The sequence below is a fragment of the Ornithodoros turicata genome, chromosome 5, assembly GCF_037126465.1.
Source record: "Ornithodoros turicata isolate Travis chromosome 5, ASM3712646v1, whole genome shotgun sequence".
Classification (NCBI taxonomy): domain Eukaryota; kingdom Metazoa; phylum Arthropoda; class Arachnida; order Ixodida; family Argasidae; genus Ornithodoros; species Ornithodoros turicata.
In genome coordinates this window covers 7,905,048-7,925,728 of record NC_088205.1, presented here as the reverse complement: position 1 = coordinate 7,925,728, position 20,681 = coordinate 7,905,048, and the positions used below count along the sequence as shown (strand labels likewise).

Sequence of the window (20,681 nt, the reverse complement as noted above, 5' to 3'; positions counted from 1 at the left end):
TCTGCTAACTTTGGAACGCAACTTAGCGTATTCTCAAGCAACATTGACAACAAATATGGCAGCGTCCTGTTACTATAGTAACTGCTGAGCAACCATTATGTGCGCGGTTTCACAAGTCGAAACGTGATTTTTTAGGGGTTTTGCTTGGATGACATCGTAATGTTTTGTGCGTGACAACTGCAAATCAAGATGCCCAAGAAAGGGACAAAAAGAACAATAAACAGAGACGCCGAGACCACCAATGAGACGCACGTGTTTGGGAAATCTAGCGATGTCCTTCAAAAGAGAAGATCCGCAAGGCTGGTAGGAAAAAGGCAGCAGCTTCCATCAACACATAACGACCACGATGAGGACGGCGAACAACTTCAAGAACGGTCTGGGAAACGCCGCTACAGCGAATCTGATGTCTCGGACTCTGACGCAGATTACAAACCAAGCGCGGCAGCTCATAGCGAGTCGGAGGAATCTTCCGACACCGAGGTTCCAGTGAAGAAACCCAAACAGATAGACAACATCGCTCAAAATGATATTTGGGATTCAGACAGTGAAAAGAAACCATTCGAAATTGACAGACTCGCAATTAATTTGTCTGACGACGAATCTTCAAGCAGTGATGAAGACTTCGAATCTGTTGACGGTAGCGCTACTACTAAGCACGGAGCATCGCGAGGTGCTCCATGTGCGAAGAGTGAATCGAGCTCACAATCAGAAATTTTGGTCCCAAAGGCGAGCTGTAATGATCGAAGTCACGAGTCATCGAACGATATGACAGGTGCAGACGACATGGCTACGAATAACATCTTCCGTGCTAACCTGGAAGCAATTTCCAAGATCCAAAAGGTGTACGATAACATGCAGTCGAAAAGCACTACGGAGGACAACAAGAAAGACTGTCTGCAAGATGTCATTGCTGACATGCTTAGGGAAAATGAACCCAACAAGGACTGTGGTGGGGTGAAGGATGAAGGTAAGGCATGTGAGAAGAAAAAAAATATGACTAGCAGTAAACAGAAAAAGTCTGCAGAAAGTTCCAAAGCTATCCTCGCTAAAACAAACGCCTGTGTAGGGAAGAAAAAAAGCAAAAAGGAAAGTGAGCGCAAACAAAGTACATCAGTATCGGAATCATCAGGGGTGAGGAAAACGCAGGCTGCAATGTCGTCTGGTGCGAATGCTAAAAGGGCAAGCAAGTCATCCTGCAGCACATCGATGAACCAAAGACCTGTCAGTGCTCGCAAAGACAGCAAAAGGACCAGAGCAAACGAGCAACAGCCACATGAGAGTGAAACAAGCGATGATTTATCAGAGTCGTCCGACTGGGAAGAGGTCACAGCATCTGGGAGCACCACTGAGTTAGATAGCTACAATCCAACCATCCCACGCGAGGGTGTGGAGATCACTCTCCAAGCCCCCACGGTGATCAGGAAGCGTAAGAGACACAAATTTGATCCCGAGGAACACGTCCGGCTACAGATCAACAGGAGACGTAAAGCCATCCAGCAATACAAGCACAAGGTTCACCTTCTGTGTCTTCTTGCATGGGGACTACGAATAAACAACGTTCTCCTCGAAGAAGAGCTTCATGCCACTGCCCTATCGCTGGTACCGCAAGAGTTCCACAATTACGCAAACAGAAAAACTACTTATCTAGACGTTGATCGTTTGTTAAAGCTATTCCGTCGGGTGTTCTCTTACAAAGTGAGCTCAGAGTCGGACACAAAGGACATTTCGGGTGCCTTAATGGTCGCACTGAGCAGCATGTTCACGACGTGCATCAGAGATTATGCGTTGCTCTTTCTCTTAATAATCCGCTCGTTGAAAATCGAGGGTCGCCTCTGCGTTTCTTTATATCCTGTTGCATTGAAGACTGAAGATCTGTTGAAACCTAAGCCAAAACCGAAAGAATCCGAGGATGATTCTAACTCGCAAGACACACAGATTGATTATAAGAAGCCCAATGACTCAAAAAAATCAAGCAAGAGGCTGGATGAAAAAGAAAGAACAAAAAAGAAATCGCATTTGGGTGAGAGTTGTAGTGACGACGATTTTAAACCGCACAAACATAAGGTGAGCAAAAGCAAGTCGTCGAAGATGGAGAGTCGAGGCAAAAAGAAATCTGGATGCTCGAAAGAGAAAGAAAGTGACAATAAAGCTAAAAGTGGTATCAAAAAGCAAACCAAGAAAGCATCAAGTTCTGACTGTGACGAGTCATCCGGAAGTAAGGCTAAGTCTGAAGATGAGGCCGTAATTGAGCACTGGGTGGAAGTCTTCTGCAACAGTGATTCCCGCTGGGTACCAGTGGATGTCGTGCATGGCTCGATCGGAACCATAGTGGAGCCAACGATTCGAGACCCAATCCTCTATGTCGTAGGGTTTGATCACGACAACTGCGTCAAAGACCTCACCAGGAAATATGCCTCTGGATGGCTCACGACGGTTCCGAAACAAAGGGTGAATGAGAAGTGGTGGGCAGAGACACTGGAACCTTATCGGCCACTCAACAGGGAGAAGGACCTCGAAGAAGACAGGCAGATTCAGACCAAGCTTCAAAAGCTGCCACTGCCCTGCTCCATAGCAGAGTAAGAGTCTATTCATTCGTCTTGCACATTAACAGGCGATTATTTGTTTGTTTCGTCTCCGACCCCTGCCACATTTCTTCCGTTTGTACGGCTTATTTCCTCAGTGCCAGCCATGCTCCCTTAAAAGTATCTGTGAAGGCCAGTATGGACAAAAAATCATCTACTTCACTGCAGAGTATGCATATTTTAATTTAAACTTTGGCTGACAGGCCTCCTGGTCCAGCTACACCGTGAGTGAGAGAGGCATATTGTACATGCCAGCTTACGTGGCATAGTGATAGGATGATCGCCTTCCACAGTGAGACTGGGAAGTGGCACAGATTCGAACCTTTGCACAAACTCTGCTGTCTGACGTTTTCCGGCAGATAAATGTTGGCACAGCTCCACCTGAAGTCAGCCCAAGACACGTAGTAACACTTTTTTCCCACTCCTTCCTCCTGTCCTCACTCGCATGGAATTTTTATTTTTATATAAAAAAAAGACAGCAAATCGTACAGTACCCCACCTTCAAATTTTCTGAAATGGGCCACGAGATGGGCAAAACCCCTTTTGTTCTGAAAACTGAACATACAATGTCCCGCAGTTGTCTCCACTGTGTGTTTGTGCAAACAACGGTGCATGTCTTGTCCATGCAGGTTCAAAAACCACCCGCTCTACGCGCTGAAGAGACACCTGTTGAAGTTCCAAGCCATTTACCCGAGCGATGCCCCAACGCTTGGGTTTGTGAAGGGAGAACCCGTCTACGCGAGAGAGTGCGTACAGGCCTTACATTCGCGAGAGACGTGGCTACGGGAAGCGAGGATGGTGAGGGTTAATGAGAAGCCATACAAGATTGTCAAAGCGAGACCGAAGTATGACAAGGTAATCGCTGCCGGGAAAGCTGATTTTGCATTTTGCGATGCACCGTATTTCTTTTGTTCAGTTCTCTGGTCAGAAAGTGACAGACCAGCCCTTGGAGTTGTTTGGAATGTGGCAGACAGAGGAATACATGCCCCCAATAGCATTCGACGGAAAAGTTCCACGCAATGCTTACGGAAATGTCGAGATGTTTAAGCCCAGCATGCTTCCCATCGGAACAGTGCATTTGCAAGGTAAGGCTTCCGTGTAAACGTAAGATCATCTGAAAGGTTGTGCGATAGCCAGTAATACAGTGAATAACAATAGACTGTGCATTGTACGGCTTCTTCTTTCTTTCTCTTTCTCTACAGTATAATTCCTCTCTAAATATGGTTTCCCGCAGTCAAGCAGCGATGCTGGAACAGGGTGGGGGCAGTGGGGTAGTAAACTGCATCCTAAGAATTTTTTTTTTTTGTGATATACTTTATGCAATCAAAATAGATGGCTTTTATAGATGATACACAAAATATCCCATGCCTTTTCTTCTTCTTCTTCTTACTTTCGCATAGTTCCTGGCCTCTGCCGTGTAGCTTCAAAGTTGGGTATTGACTGCGCACCGGCTGTCATCGGATTCGAAGGTCATCATCGTGGATCACATCCTGTGTACGTTTATTGGTGTAGATCCTCTACTGAAAGGTTGCCATTAATATAGCAATCTTGTTCTCTTCTCAAACCATAATTGCAGGTTCGATGGCTGGATTGTATGTGAGGAATTTCGTGACACACTCATGGAAGCGTGGGCGGAAGAACAAAGTAATATCGAGAAGAAACAGGCAGAGGTAAGTTTGCAACATAGATGTCTGAGTGCAGACAGTGTTGGCCTTGACAACCATTTACGTGTTTTGTTCCAGAAACGTGAGAAACGAATCTATGGCAATTGGAGAAGACTCATCAAAGGTGTTCTCATCAGGGAGAGACTCAGAGCAAAGTATCTGGACGATGATTAAACTAGTTTGTTGCGTTCCGAGAGTTCACCCGGAATTTTCTTTCTTTTGTAAAAGCATTTTACTTACCCTGTAAATAAATTTTTAGAGTAAATTAAAAACATGTTTTGTGTCTTCACTTTACAGCACTGCTGTTCTATACACCAGCTGAAATGGACCCTCTGTTGTGCATTTGTCCTAAAAGATGAACGAATAACAACCAACTGAATAGACACTTTTTATTTTTTAACAACTAATACAATACCTGCTGCCTCAGTCAAAGAAACAGAAGTAAAATGGGTGAGCAAAAGTATCTTGGTGCGATATATATATATATTTATATATATTATCCGAGTCCCAACACATCTCTGGCAGTGAAGTCATCTCAGGTGTGTTTGAACGTTACCGTGACAGCATTTTTGCCATCACAAACATGAAGAGAGGAAAGGGGGGAAATAGCATGAACATGTACACAGCTGCCTTTGTGTGCTGCACTAGTTGCAAGATGTTTTCGACTTTCGGGAATTTGTCAACAACCGCAACAGACTTAATAAACTCTTCAACAACAATCTTGCTCTTGAGATCTTGACTCTACTGCACAAAGCACTGGGGCGTGTCTAGGACACGAGAGTGACATGTGCAACAGAGACCTGCCGCATCTTGCATCATCAAGCTTTTGGTGCCAGTGTCTGTCAGAAACCAAGCAGCATTCTAATGCAAATTTTACTTCACTGGTGCTTCGTCTTACTGCGACAGTGGCACCAAATACAGCAGAACCAGCAGTACCTTCACACATTTCGCTGTCCTATCGGGGACAGTGTAACCATCTAAGCATCTCTCTCTCTAGAACATGCCGATAACTGTTGGGTATGACTATCAGATACATCAACTTTCCATTTCACTTGTTCACAGTGCACAACTACTAACTCTGCAAAGAGACTTTCCATCGAGAGACAATACGGAAAACGTGTTGTCGGCAGCACGACTGGACAAGCACTACTGGTGCGGCAAAACGTAGCAATGCCAGGAACCAACAGCAGCATAGCCTGGGAAGGGGGAGAGGGGGTTTGAAGAATGCTAGGTCTCGTGCATTTTCCCACATTCAGAGGAGGGCACTTCTGAATGAATGAATGGAGTGTATGTTAGCAGCAGACATGAGATGGGACTGTGTAACACACACTGAAAGCATCCGATTTATTTGCCAGGTCTGAAAAAGCAATTCCTCCTTTCCCCATCCCCTGGCTATGCGAGCGGGAACCAACACCGGGGACGGGGACAGCTGGTCATGAACGCATTACAAACTATCATTCGTTTATGTTCACATTTTGTTTATGACAAGAATTCCTTAAAAGGGATTTCATTTGATGCCATGCGGGGTACACAAAGCTTCACAATAACTTTATTTGTTCACCAAATAACACTGACTCAAAAACCACGTGTAGTGGTATTAAAGTAGTGCATGACCAACTATCCATCCACCACAAACTTGACACAAGCAACGACCGGTAACAATCTCAAACGAACACTTCATCTCGAAACTGGTCTGCACCCTCAGACACCATTGTTACATACACCTCTGTAACTAACATGCACATTCTCGATTCCAGGACTGTGCTTCAGCAGCAACAATTAAACTGGCGCTTTTCCTTACTCAGATCTAAGTAGGTTACGTTCTGCAATTCATGACCACCACTCAAGACTCTCTAAATCCTTGGCTGCAGCTGTTCCATTTTGTCATTTTGCTCCCTTTCAGGCAATGTACATTTTCTGCCATGCATATAAAGTTCCGCAAACCAAACTCTACTCAATGCCGTCTAGGGGCAACTCTCATAAGTTCTAAGCCTTTTCTCGTGACACGTCAAACCACAGAGTGAAGATAAGAAGGTACGCTAAACAAAGGTCCAAGAGGTATCACTCATGGCAGGAAATGTGCTTCAAGCTCCGTTAAGTCTTTTAAATAATTTGCTCGCTCTAGACTTCACTGTCCCCCATCAAGTATAACATTCTTATCAAACCTTTGTGAACAGTGGCTTTATGAAGGCTTCCTACTATAAAAAGTAAACATAAATGTTTGTACTTTGTGGACAGAACTTGCGTATAGCAAGGAGAGCCTGCTGTCGCATACCAAAAATGTAAAAGCTCTACAGTACGACAGTGTCTTGTACGTGCGTATAAAATGTAAAAAACCTCGGCTATGTGCATAAAACACTAGCACATTGTTGCAAGAAATTAAATTTCACACCACTGAAGTATCAAAAATCTGCAATGATTCTTTGTTGCCTCTGTCCTGCTATCTGCAGTGTAAAGCGTACAAAAGGGCAACACCAATGGAAACAAAGAACTGCGCAGCATTTAAAGGTGTTCCGTAAACGAGAGACTCTTGTCGTACTGTACAAGATGTCAACATTCAACTGAGTGAGAAAATATTAGCACATGACAATAGACGTTAACCATCATTCCTAATAAATAAGAAGAGATGCACATCTGAGGGGGAATACTCGCAGAAACCACGTCCCAATTCTTTACCTGAACAAGAGGGCAGCGACATACAACAGAGAAAGTGCACTACTTCAGAGTGGAAACAATAAATACAGCAGAGTTTGCTTGCAATAGCGAAAATAGGAACTTGCACAGGTTTGATTCTAAGCAATGCATATCCTGGAGTTAAGATATGACAATCCCTACAGTTGAGCCAGTCTACAGTGAACAAGTGTGGAACACATTCAAGATAGCGGAACCATTCCATGTTTGAGTTCGCAAAGTATTTTCATCCCACGCTTCGTCATGACACACATCTTGTATCGATCCACTTCCAAGTAATGCTGGCCCCATAATTTCACCAGAAAGACACTAAAGCCACTTTTTTACAAGCAACTTGCATCACAAGCATCTCGAATAATATGTTTATGAGCAATTACATGTGGCCTCCTGCTATCAATTAAACCTTCTGCTTGCTGTAGGCAAGCAGTAAAGCAAGCAGTTTTCACAACCACTATAAACAGGCTCAACTGTACTTAGTGAAATTGCTCTTGGGGCAGCAGCTGCACTTTCGTTTTGATTTTCATTTAGGAACCAAAAGCTGAAGAAAGAAAGAAAACTTTTGCATGTTTTGAGCACATTCTATTGCAAAAGGAGCAGTTGAGAAAAAAAAAAATTGTTCGAAAATTTAGCAGCCAGGTAGCTCGTTTCTCCTTCTGTAGCTGCTTTTTAACTTCTGCCATGTAGAAAGCAATTTGAACCAGCAACATTAGTAATGAAGGAAAAGAGAGGAAAAGGGCCTTCTGAGAATCGTTCTAAGCAAGTGATGCATCCTTCCGAATGCTTGAACTCGCCATGATTTGTTCTGAAAACGTCGCAACAGACCCATATTGACAAGCTCATATGTAACTGGTACTGCTCAACATAAAATGTGTTAAGCATGGGTGGAATGAACATCAGAAATATAGGGAGCCCCTAGCAAAGAAGAAAAAAGTTTTACAGTACTTTTTGGCTGCACTGCAGATTAATGTGAAGTTTTGAGGTGACTTTCCCCGCCCCCAAGACAACTGAGGCTTAACTATCATGAGACAGCAATTGCAATTTCATGCACTGTAACAGTCTGCAATGCTCCAAATTTACTGACATACAATATGCACATGCAATTGTAGAGGTGTTGCATGTTGCCCATCGTTGGTTGGACTGTGCAATCCCATGAAAGGGCATAATTTTAACAAAATCTGTCGGAAGCAGGCACCCGAATTCATGAACAGGGGCGTGGCCACGGAGGGCTTAGTACCCCTCCCCCCCCCCTCCCCCTGCCACGGGTCGACCCACGCAATCGTGCAAATCAAAGAAAAAATTATACATACAGTGAACCCTCGTTTTTATGACCATGGTCGTTCCCGAAAATTTTGGTCATAATGCGGAATTGTCGTATTAACGGGAGGGTTTGCCAGGGTTTCACTGCATTGTTCCCCAGGGGTCTGGTCGTAAAGCGCGTATGTCAGATTATCGGGGGGTCATATTAACGAGGATTCACTGTATAGGAGGGGTCCAGTATGACGATCACGAAAGTTCTTGCAGTTATTTGAGCCCATCTAAGCGTCACACTTGAATGGTTTTGAAATTATATGAGCTTTTCGAGCTAATTTTCAAATCTTGTGACGTGGCCTCACCGGTCATGACAACCCACACGTAAACACATCATTAAACGTTCAAATGTTCTATATTTTCATATCTCATTTCGCTGCCTCTCTTTCATTTCTCGCATCAAACCCGCTTCTTCCCCTCACCCAGGATTAGTAGGGTGGGGAGGGGGGGGGGGGGGGGTTGCATCGATCTCCCCCTACTCTGGAGGTCGGGCTATGCCACTGCTCATGAATGGCCGGCAGCAAATAGGCATTCACAAAGATTCAACTAAGCATGCAACGAAGTCCAACTAAGGCCAGCAACTGTGCAGAAAGGGTAACAAACTGCAGAATTTAGACTGAGCTTCCTCTGTTGCCAGACAAAATATTGTCACGGTGAACGAAGCTGTCGTAGAGGAAATTCACTGGAAAGAAACGGTACAAGAATTTGGAACATTACAGAAACTGCAACCACCTTCTTACTCCTCTCTCACCATCACTCGCATGGCTTGGGCTTTTGTAAATGTTATTATGAAGGCAGCAAGGGCCTTCGTACGAACCCAAACGAATACGATCTGGTAAGGCCACGTAAGTTGTTTTCTTAAAACGCGTCAAGTAAAATTGCATCTGGAATGTCACCGTAGACCACCTGTTTCTTCGTTCAGAGTACAAAAATGCAAAAATCTACAGTTACAATACAGCATTCCGACAAGTGCACGAAAAACGGCTTCGTACACCACCAAGATGGCTGTCCCAATAACGACTGGATGAAAAACAGAAGCCGTGGCGACATGTTCTGCATAGGAGACCTACTACTTAAAAAAAATGCATTCTGAACATTTTTAAATTTCCACCCATCGAAACGCAAGGCAAACAAACTCGTGTTTTCGTCACTGTGCGTGGGGCATCTCGGACATGTTTTACTGTCCTATGTGGAGAGTCTTATCTGGAAGAAATTCACCTGCTACAATGGCTTCTACACAACTGGTGATGCTGCACTGTGCTTAAAATTTACGAGAACTCTGCGAAGCATCGATGCAAAAAAAAAATTGAAAACTTCTACCACTGGTGTGATGGTGGTTCACTCGGGTCAACAAAAACTTTGGCTCATCAGGCAATGACAACTTTTCAGCCTGCTAGTCGGGGTTTTTTCTAAAATGCGACGTTAAATAACCTCTCGCGTTTAGGCTGAGGCATCTCGTTTCGGAAACAGATCAGCCCCTCGTAATGAAATTCGGAGGATGAAGGATTGCACAGAAAGAGCATTATGCAATGAAGATGAGAAGGTAACTATAGCAACATTTTGCCTACGACAAGTCAAATGCTGCCACTAGTGAAGAAGTGTCGTTCAATAAATATAAGCCCTTTCCACCAGTAAAAAAAAAAGGAAAGTTCAACACTGAAATATTCTATTTAAGGACGCAAACACGGGAGAACATTCACACCTGGTGCTCATAAACCGTCACAACTAGAGCAAAACCTCATGGGAACAAACAGAAATGTACATTCACAGGGAATAAACCTCTAGAGCAGTGTTGCCCAGACACCTTCAGCCTGAAAGGGGCTTGCCAAGGCAGTCAACATTATAGTGCATGGCAGGGGACATCAGGTTTCTGAATATCAAAAACTGTGCTTTGAAAAAAAAAAAAAAAATACCTGAAAAGCACATGTCTTAAGGAAGTGTAAAAGAACACACAGAAAAAAAAAAAAACTAAAATCAAAATAAATTCAAAGCTGTTGAATGACCCTTAGCTAAGACATGTTTCCGCAAAAATGACACAATTTCCGACAAAATTTCCGACAAAATTTCCGCAGCAAGGTTGTCGCTTTGGTGGCGACCACTCCCGTCAAGACGTTCTTCTCGACCCCTACGGAGGTCGCGTCAAAGCACGCAGGACGGAGCTGGTGGTGGCCACGTGAAGGGCACGCATTCTCGTGCCCTTCTCGTTTAACTTTTAAACTCGTTTTTAACTCGTTTAACTGCTCGTACATATCACATAGATGCTGCAGTGATCCACCCAGCGTACCAAGTCCGCCGGAGTGTCCTTCACTGTGACACTTTATATACAATGGAACACCTCGTTCCGTTTCGTGGAGAATGCTTTGTGTACTTTCCATTATAGTTACGCCCTTCAGTACAGTCGAATGCTTCACTACCCCTTTAAGGAGCTCATGATACATTTCACGAATGCTGGAACCAGATAACGTTAACGTTATTTGGTACCGGTACCGGTATTTGGTTGTTTGGTACGATAACGTTTGCATTAACGATTTAATAACGTTAGTTAAAGCTGCTTGTGAACTTTCAATGCAGTTCTCATAGCCCCATGGTCGCAACCATGTTAAGGATGTCTGTGTGTCCACTTTCTTAAGAAAATCCACCCGCGATTCAGGAACACTGCTCTCAGAGAAGGCCTAGATACTCACTGCTCCAGAAAACCATACAACCAAAACAATGTAAGCTATGATATACTCTGTGTCAATGTCACCACTGATGAAGAAAACCAAGTATCCCAGAGGTGTGGAAGGTTTAAAGAAACATGAAAAGGCCTGGATGGGTGTTCCTAGGAGGAACCATATCCGATACCACCTCCGAAAGAAGATGTCTCGTTGGCGCTCCCACGTGACCAATGTTGCCGGTTTACGATCAAACAAGTTCACCAGAGCTAGCACAATGCTGTGGAAGCAAACCATTGGTCCACTGAACGAGTCAACCTCTTGAGATGAAATAAATTACTGAAGCTGAGGAAAGTTCCAAATCAGAGATTCTTCCACTAATTGTATGCATGACGACGACAGTCCCATTTTTCAGTCACCGCAATGCACGCACACACAATGCAACACAGTGATGGTACTTCAAACCAAATGAACTTGACTCCAATGCACATGCCCTGAAATGACAAAAGCATGACTTTGGTCATCACCATAGACTTTGCACACGCTCGTGCATTGTCATGCAGATGCAGAAAGAAAATTCCTGTGACAGCGAAGAAGTCAATCAGTCTCTATTAGTTTGATGTAAGAATTCAGTCTGCTTGGTTAGGACAGAATTGGCCCGGAGACTCCACCCCGGTATAAAGTAATCATGATGTTCATCTGCGAGGGAAGCACCCTCTCACGAGAGATCAAGGTAACTCGTTACTGTAACTAAGTTTCTTTTTTTTTTGAACTTGTAACTTAACTCGGTACTTTTGCGCCGTGGTAACCTTCAGAGGAACTTGTTTCTTTTTCAGGTAACTTTGCCAAAGTAACTTAAGCTAAGTTCTAAGTTACTTTTAATTCACTTTTCAACTCACGTCCACATATTTTCTTGCTTTCGCTGGTTCTTTCATAGCATTTTATGCCATAAAACGTAATATTCAATCAATGACAGTATTCTATTCAGGAAGTAAGAACCGCTGCCATTGAAATGAAGCTGAACCATGGTGCGCCCACAGAGAGTAAGATGCAAAGCGTTCGAATTGTTGGACATAAACAAAAACGATCTAAGCATGTTGCACTCCTCCGCAGGCAACTCAAGGTCGAACTCAACTGCTCACTTCCGCTGCACCTGTGTAGTGCTATGTTGTGTCCGAAGTAACTTGGAAGTAACTCGTTCTTTTTTTTAAGTAACTGCGTAACTGCGAGTCGCATTTCAAGCTGAAGAACTTCGTTATTAACTTCGTAAAATTTTTCACACGGTAACTTAATTCGTAACTTGTAAGTTAACTCGTAAGTTCTTTTGGACGGGTAACTTCTCGACCTATGCCTCACATATGCCCTGTCCACCGTGCGAGGAGAGTTGAAGCTGGAATGCACTGCACTTTGCAGGTAAGGCAGCATATTGGTCATGTGAGGTCGTGAGCTTGCAGTAGGGTAGCTGCTCTATGTACTGTGTATGACAATAAGATTGAAGCCAGAATGAAGTGTAGTCAAATGAGTTGGGCAGTGCGTCATTGCGGTGCGTTGTGTGGTTCGTAAGCTGTGGGGACTGACACATTGAACTCCTAACCTCAGCATCCAGTGCTGTAAATTGTATGACACATCGTTTCGCACATCCTTTCCTAGAATATTGGGAAATTACACTTTATTCGCTCCAAATATCTGCAATTCCTCTTCTACGCTGTTAACAATGATGAGCATTCCAACAAAAGCTCGAGCTTGCGGTTTGATATGTTGCAATGTCTCGACGATTTAGTAATAGTGAATGCGCAAGTACAGCAATGTGGCGATGTAACAACCACTGAAATGTTTCAGTGTGAATCACATTAATAGAACAAGGCTGAGTTTAACGTGCATGGATAAGTCACGGTACATATGGCGCCACGCGTAGCATCATTTATTTTCCGTGTCTTTGGTATACCCTCCGTGCCTAGGAGGATCAACACCACATTGATACGTGTATATGTACCATTAGAAGTTATGTTGTTAAGCTCTTCTATTTGGAATCTACGAAGCAAAGCATAGTCGTCACTCGTCAGAACTAGAATTCTTAGACAAGCTGTGCCCCTGTCGTAATGCGAGGCAGCTTAAATAGAGTGGTGACGGAGCTGTCCTTTTCAAAGGCACCATGCAATTTGCACCATGTCTTTTGTGCTCTAAAGGGGTCACAGCCAGTTCACTAAGTGCGTAGCTGCCTGTCTCAGCAGAGCAACACTGACATGATTGTGGCATTACAATGCAGGCAAGGTGGCGTGGTAAATAAAAAAACAAACAAAGTTTACAGATATATGGATACGAGTATGGCTGAGCGAATAGTATTGATCTTAAAATTTGTATGAACCAGAGCAAAGAGTCATACATAGAGCCTGAAGTTTTAAGGTTTTACCCGATTCTTCCCCGAATTTGCACCTCGAATTGAAGGTTGCCTCTTTAGGGTGAAATCCAATTTTTACCCGGCAGATTGCCCTCACTGGGATGTCTGTAGGAATGCACTAACTTACTTGTTTGGCAGAAAAATGCAGTTAAATCACCATTTGTACCAAACCGCTACAATTTGTTTGAATAACAGAGCCCGATTTCTCCCCGAATTTAGCGTACTGGAAGTTTTTTCACCCGAATTTGCATGAATTTAGTGCACATGTTTATTTACCCGATTTTTACCCCCCGAATGTAGGGAAAAATATTTCCCGAAAACTTCAGGCTCTAGACATAAGCAAAAAGCAAATACTTGTGGCTTCAGAAGCAGCCATGCAGTGTGATGACTCAATGCAACTCTGCCGTGATGCATTGTGGTGGGAGGATGAGCTCTCATTTGACACCAAAAATGTGTCCGCTATGGCATGCCACTTGTCCTCACGAGCCACCTATCTGGTGCTCCCATTGTCTGCCAATGTCTTTAGGGAGCGACATCAAGCTCGTGGATCATCTTATTGGATCTCAGAAGGAGTGTGATATGTTGTATATATTGGGATCAAATCACTGCAGATCACCTATGACCATTATTCTTGTTTAAGAAAGTCAGAGGTTTGACACAAAACCTGCCTCAGGCAAAATACGGAAGATTTACAAAGAGCTTCATAATTCTGACTAATTTTATGGCTCACAGAATTTAAAAAAAAATGCCAGTTGGCAACTGTGAATGGTCTAAATCGTATAAAGTATACACGGAACTAAAGAGATGCGGTAATATTGTATTAATGAGCTTTCGTAGATCAAGGGCACGCGACAATAAGAATATGACAAACAACAATGACAAATCCAAACTGAGAAGTGTGATGTCATTGGCTTATCGTGTTTTAGGGATAATCGCGGGTGCCTTCCGATCCACTAGAACGTGATATTATCTGGCAAAGACATTAGCGAGAACGACTGACTTTGTGACTAGTTTCACCGTAAGCCAATGCGCCTCACCAGTATTTTGCCTCCACTTCATGACGGCGTGGCAGGAGGTGGATCTTCAGGCAACGTTATCCCTGTTGGAGACGGGATGTCGAAGATCTCGGCAAAGAGAGGGGGCAGGCGCAAGGACTGCCAGTGGGCACGAAACCAAGCCAGGTGGCGCGCATGGGTGCTTCCCACTGCCCGCAGGGGTCCTAGAAGTGCTAGGGCTCGGCTTGCAAGCCCAGGGTCCCCTGGATGGTTGCGCCCAGCCTGCAGGCGCAAAGCTTCACAAAGGCGGCTCTGGTTTGCTTCTATTGTTTTGGTGTCATACAGGCCGTTCCGCTCTGCGTGTATGAGCGATAGATAGAGGTCAGGCACGTATCACCCTACTCCCATTTTCCAGAACCACGCGCTATGCAAATAACCGAGCGTATTAGACTGATTGTTGCACACAGAGGGCAGGACAGGCAGGCATCACCTTATTCCGTGTTAGACTATGCTAAAATAACGAGTGGGCACAGCTCAAGACATCTGTGTCTTCTCTATGAAACTTTACACGCAAATCTCTGTGTACTGCTTCTATGCACGTGGTGTAGTACTTCTATGACAGAATAATATGAAATACAATTACAGTCAAACTCCTTTACAACGAAACTCAGGGGACAGCAAAAAAAATTTGCAGTAAAGGTATTTTCGTTAAAAAGGATGTCCATTATTGGACCTATAGGGCTCCAGCGGGACCGCAAAAAAGTTTGCTGTAGTGATATTTTCGTTAAAAAGGTGTTCGCTATAAAGGAGTTTGACTGTATATGGAGTACTCATAGAACAATATTAACTGCTTCTCAAAACAATAGGGATTGTTGAAACAAGAGCAAGAGGTACATGCCCCATTTCCTATTTTCAGCAAACATACCAACGTTTCAGTCTGCCACAGAAAGACACAGTAACCTGGACCGATTTCGAAGCACCCACCGTTTGTGAGTAGAACTACGGCAGAGAAGAGACCGATTTCCGTATCGTTGAGCTGAAGGTTGCTGAAGGCCACAAAGAAGTTGAACATGGCAGAAACAAACTCGTGCTGCGAAAACAAATGAAATGACCAGTTAGGTAACCCGTGTCGCCGTTTTGCCGCCACTGGGACGTACGTCAAACATAAGCTCCAACTGCTGCCGAATGAGGTAGGTCCCGTCACTGAAGGTCAGCGTGTCCTGCGGTGGCCCCATGCCAACGCCCCGTGACACATGCACCAGCCATACCTCAAAGAAGCCCGCCTAGAAGGGAAAATGTTTTTAGTTCAACACGGTTAGAGCCCCTAGCTTAATTGGCCATGTCTCGCGGAACCTGCTGTTTCCCTCAGGATTGCGTGTTTTTCATTATATATAGTGTTTTTCATAATAATACAGTATATATAGAGCCTGAAGTTTTCAGGAAATATTTTTTTTCTAAATTCGGGGGGTAAAAAATTGGGTAAATAAACGTGTGCACTAAATTCACGCGAATTCCGGTACGCTAAAATCGGGCAGAAATCGGGTTCAGTTGCTGAAACTAACTGTAATGGTCTGGTACAAACGGTAATGTAACTGCATTTACTGCCAAACAAGTAAGTAAGCGCATTCCTACAGACATCCCAGTGAGGGGAATTTGCCGGGTAGAAATCGGGTTTCACCATAAAGGGTGAACCTTCAATTCGGGGTGCAAATTTGGGGAAGAATCGGGTAAAGCCCTAAAACTTCATGCTCTAAGTATATAGTATCACAGTTATGCAAGGATTTCAATCAATCTGCACCATTTTCGCAGGTTAAACCCGATCAGTCGCGACTGCAAAATCTGACTCAACTGATACGAAAGGCTAGAAGAGCATGCGGGACAAGTCGGTAAGCGATCCCGCAGATTTGTAGGTCCCACACTTTGCAGAAATGTTAGTTTCCCACTGTGGAAAGCTAGGGGCTTTAAACGTGGTATTGCAAAAAGAGAGCTCTTAAACATAGAGTGATAGGTATCAATTCAATAAGCTTGTATGGCCTATTCCAGCACCTTGATGAGAATGAGCTGGTCATCCTGAACGAGGTCCAGAAACCCGGGCACACGCTTTGCAAATTCCACAACCCGTTGCACTGAGGGAGTGACAAGAGCAGCAAACTGTTGCCACAATCCCATCTTGCTCTGCTCAGGACTATCAGGAGAAGACACTCCGTTGCCACTTCCATCGCTGCTGTTATTGCTGCCTACTTCTTCGAGGCTCTGAAACAGTCATGGATGACAGCTCATGTACAGTAAAACCTGTCTGTGGTACATTGACGTTTAAGCCATAAGCAGTAGTCAATTATCTGTACAATGCTGCAAAAAGCACAGCTGTGGATTTTTTTCCACTCCCATTTAAAAAAAAAGCTGCTCACATTAAATGAGTCATGACTGACCACCAAAGCTTTTGCATTAGCCATATGAAAACTATCAAAAGGTATACATAATTCACCCATTTCATACAATATCTTTCGGCACCTGCTTGTAAAATTTTTCCAGTTGGGTGTCTGTGTCCAGGCTCCGTCATCGGCTCTATGAGTACCGATCAGCCATTATTCTTGTCTCGACATAATCAGGAGTGCTTTGCTTTCAAGACAGCATTTAGCTGCACGTACCTTAGACGAATTTTCAGATGGCAAATAGACACAGGCTTTAACATTACACATTAATGATAACGGTGATGCTAAGCTTCATACCAGCACCAGGTGGACTTGAAACCCTACAGTGGACCTTGTCCACTGTATAGTTAATACTGTAAATAGTCATTATTTTTGCATTTTTGGGTAGTTCATTGTTTGGTTTTTAGCTCCGATCAGTTCAGAGGCCTATCCCAGGTCAGGTTCATTGAAAGAAAGGCGCATCCTGGCGTTTCTCTTTGTTTGGGTGAATCGGGGCAACGATACACTCAAGGCTAAGACATTCCTCGGTTTGGTCACCGGCCAGACTAGCGAATTGAAGCGCAGTTTTCTAGAACGCATGCTAATCTCTGTAGTTGCCCAAGGAGAAGGGTGACTAACTTCGTACAAAGACCCCACTGACTTCTACACCTTGTGTGAGGCTAGGGACTGCGCAGTATCGGGGACTGAGCATCGTGCAATAATTGTCTTCAGTAGTTGAAGTCCAAAGTGGGATACGCCATTCTTGATTTCTTTATCCGTGCGGAACACACGAAAAAGGGTTCCATGTGGAAAAAACTTCCACAGTATTGACTACTTGGGGATCTTCAAGGATACTGGCAGAATCGAGAGAGAAATTATGCATAATTTTCAAATAAACTGGTGTTTTTCTTAGCAAAATATGCATACATATAACATTCCAATGTTAGGAAAGAATCGTGTGACTGAGTTTGTCTGTACTGGAAACATCCAAGCTTGAGAACAAGCAGTAACATGGTTTTTGTGAGATGTTTTGGATCGTTTGTGGCACTCATTTGGTTCCTCTATTTATGTATTTATTTATTTTTTCGTGATTACACAACACACCAACTTTCACCTCCTACAATGCCAGGAAACAACAGCACAACACAGCCACAGTGAAGAGCAACAATTCTCAACTGATGCTGCGCAGCAGAACTGTTATCTTGCATAATGTAAAAACCCCCCCGAGACTAGGGAACACGAAGCGACAGACACAACACGAAGTCTCTTGAGACTTCATGTTGTGTCTGTCCCTTCGTGTTCCCTAGTCTCAGGGTTTTTACATTATGCATCATCTTCACCAGCACGATTGCTTCCTAGCCATTTTTTCACTGTTATCTTGTCGGCCTCGAGGAACCTACGGCTATCTTAATACTACGCAATAGCCTAAGCAATTATCTGCAAATACGCGAGGCATGCTCGGCACTATCAAGTATCAGAACTGCAGCACAAAGCCCATTGGACCACCTGCGTGCCACGGCATCAAGTTGAGAACTGCTACCGTAGAGGAATACGCAAACTCACAAAGATGGCCGGCTTCCGCACTATGCCTCGTGTCTTCTCCTCGGTGTAGGCACAGTGCGCGTGATGCGCCTGTGAGATGGTGAGGATGATATCGTACATGGCCAGCTGCTGGCTTTCCAGGTCACGAGCACACTGCTCCGCCTCGGATGGACTCACTTCTCCGCCGCCGCCCGACACCACGCTGCCTCCGCAATCGTCTGCCAAAGACCCACTGCGCTCACGCGAACGCTTCGGCACCCGCCCGTAACGAACAGCTACAAGAGAGAGAGAAAAACGCTTCTAGAGTCGCGTTCAACCTAAGAACAGTATTGCGTGAGCATCTTTTTCTCCATATACAGTCAACCCTCGATTTATGAACACCCTCGGTTCCCCGAAAAATCATTCATAAATCGAGGGATTCATAAATCGAAAATTCCGTTAAGTGAGTACTATCGAGCAAATGGAACAGTATTTCCGAGTTGATATTGTGTTTGTAATGCAATATATTGTGTAATTTTGCTTTGGACCATGCCTTCTGCTGTATCAGTCTCACAAAACACAGATGTTAGCGCATTCACACTCTGTTTATTATGCAATACTAAATAGCTTAATCTTGCTTTGGACCATGCCTTCCGCTGTGTCAATTGAGGTCAGGAACCCTTCTGCAAAAACCTGTTTGTTGTTCGGATTTCGAGGGGTTAAGAACCGAGGGTGCAATACCTGGAAAACGTTTTGTCTATTCAGGCGTCATTCATAAGACCACGAATAATCCCTTTGAAGGTTTTTGCTGGCCTCGGAACGACCCGTTCATAAATTGAGGGCAAAAACGCTGGGCAACTCCTAGTTGGTTCCCAGAAATTCCATTCATCATTAGAATATCGAGGTTCATAAAACGAGAGAAAAATGCATGTAAAAAGTTTGGTTCCTCGTGCTAGTGTTCATAAAACGAGGGAATTCATAAATCGAAGGTTCATAAATCGAGGGTTGACTGTATATTTAAAGGAGCAAGGAAGGACTCGAGAACAAGTATGTCGGGATATGGGGGACACATTCGTGCAAATGTGTAAGGCTAAGGTTCGTAAGGCTACGTTAGGCTCGGGTTAGGTATGCTTAAGGTATCGGTAAGGTTAATATATAACGTTAACAATAACCGGCTACATATACGCAGGGTGAGGTTAGGTTAGACTGGGTTAGCTAATGTTAGGACAGTACTTAAGTAAAACTATCTTTTTTTTTATTTTTTGAACTGTTTTCTTTATTTTCGTAACAACAGGTAACCGATGTTACTTTTCTACACTTTTTGTCACAGGAAAGAGCAGTGTGTTCTTTCTTTTTCTTTTTTTCGTGGAGACATTTCCCTGGCTAAGACACCTGCGGGAAATGGAAAAATCAAGCTGAAAACGTCTTAGATCGTGAAAACAGTGCTAAATAGCGTTTTTAGAGCGATTGGCTACGTGGAGAATTCGAATATTCAAACGTGGACTGGAAATGGAAAAATCAGTTGAAAACGTCTTAGATCGTGAAAACAATTTTTCTAGGGGTGTGCGAATCAGAATATCAGACATCGAATCGAGTATCGAATTGAATGGGGGAAAAAATTCCGAATACCGAATCGAATATCGAATATTTGTGCAAAATTTACAATATGTGACTTTCACAATAAAAGTTTCCATTTTGTAGCCCAAGGTTTTAGTGTGATTTTTCAAAACTACGAGTGCAGCGCGTAATCCTGGAGCGCGAGAGGGCTTTGAATCTCGCCGGTCGGAGAACCTGCTCCCCTAGGCTGCCGGTCTGACACGTCATGTGCCTCGTCGATACTGAGGCGAGCGCCTTCTTTTGTCCTCCTTCCTTTTTCCAGTCGCATTTCGCCCCACCCTTCCCTCGTCTTGAGTGGTCGCTCTCGCTAGCGGATGATTCTCTGTGGCCAATGAGAAGTCCTCTGCCACCTGACGTCACGAGACGCTCTCTCTCGCGAAGCAATTTTCTCGGTAAATTCGCGCTTCCCAACGGAAATATTTTGCGTGATGGTTTCTGAAAGTAGTATGTTCGTGTGACATAGTAAAAAAAATGTATGTTCCAAGTGCCGTCCATACTCCTTTAACCGTGACAAGACAGTGTTGTATTTGTAACTTCTTGGGGACTTACACTGGGGGGGTTACACTTGCATTTGGAAAGTTATATTCGTAGTTCAATGAACATAAGTTATAACATTAGTTGAATTATGGCAGTCGAAGAAAAGAATGTTATAACTAGGGTCCGGAATTTTAGGCATTTGCCTAGAAATGCCTATAAACGCCTAAATGCGACATTTTCGGGCTTACCTGCCTTTTTATCGACTCTATTGAATTGTAGCCTTTCTTTAACATTTTTAGACGCCATAACAGCCCTTTTTTTAGAGGTGTAAGTGCGAGTACGGCTTTCAGGCTCGCGTTGAGT

The 20,681-nt window shown here is 43.9% G+C and overlaps 2 protein-coding genes across 2 annotated transcripts in view; one reads left to right on the top strand and one right to left on the bottom strand.

The window, feature by feature from the left end:
* Positions 1-23: 23 nt before the first annotated feature.
* Positions 24-4,545, top strand: LOC135395285 (DNA repair protein complementing XP-C cells homolog). The gene is made up of 6 exons (XM_064626517.1): positions 24-2,576; positions 3,212-3,437; positions 3,499-3,667; positions 3,983-4,076; positions 4,159-4,252; positions 4,325-4,545. The coding sequence occupies exons 1-6, from the start codon at positions 190-192 to the stop codon at positions 4,418-4,420; spliced, it is 3,066 nt and encodes a 1,021-aa protein (XP_064482587.1). The 5' UTR covers positions 24-189; the 3' UTR covers positions 4,421-4,545.
* Positions 4,546-8,690: 4,145 nt separating this feature from the next.
* Positions 8,691-20,681, bottom strand: part of LOC135393920 (ecdysone-induced protein 78C-like) — a 64,727-nt gene continuing 52,736 nt past the window's right edge. Inside the window, exons 4-9 of the mRNA XM_064624270.1 lie at positions 18,267-18,520; positions 16,339-16,545; positions 15,450-15,575; positions 15,277-15,382; positions 14,335-14,648; positions 8,691-11,393 (exon numbers count right to left, since the gene is read on the bottom strand). Of these exons, the coding sequence (XP_064480340.1) occupies positions 14,353-14,648; positions 15,277-15,382; positions 15,450-15,575; positions 16,339-16,545; positions 18,267-18,520 (989 nt within the window). The 3' untranslated portion in view covers positions 8,691-11,393; positions 14,335-14,352. The remainder of the gene's footprint in view (positions 11,394-14,334; positions 14,649-15,276; positions 15,383-15,449; positions 15,576-16,338; positions 16,546-18,266; positions 18,521-20,681) is intronic.

Coding starts and splice junctions, on each gene's coding strand:
- LOC135395285 (XM_064626517.1), top strand. CDS start 190: ATGCCCAAGAAAGGGACAAAAAGAACAATAAACAGAGACGCCGAGACC. Junction 3,668..3,982: donor CGGAACAGTGCATTTGCAAG/GTAAGGCTTCCG, acceptor ACTTTCGCATAG/TTCCTGGCCTCTGCCGTGTA. Junction 4,253..4,324: donor TCGAGAAGAAACAGGCAGAG/GTAAGTTTGCAA, acceptor GTTTTGTTCCAG/AAACGTGAGAAACGAATCTA.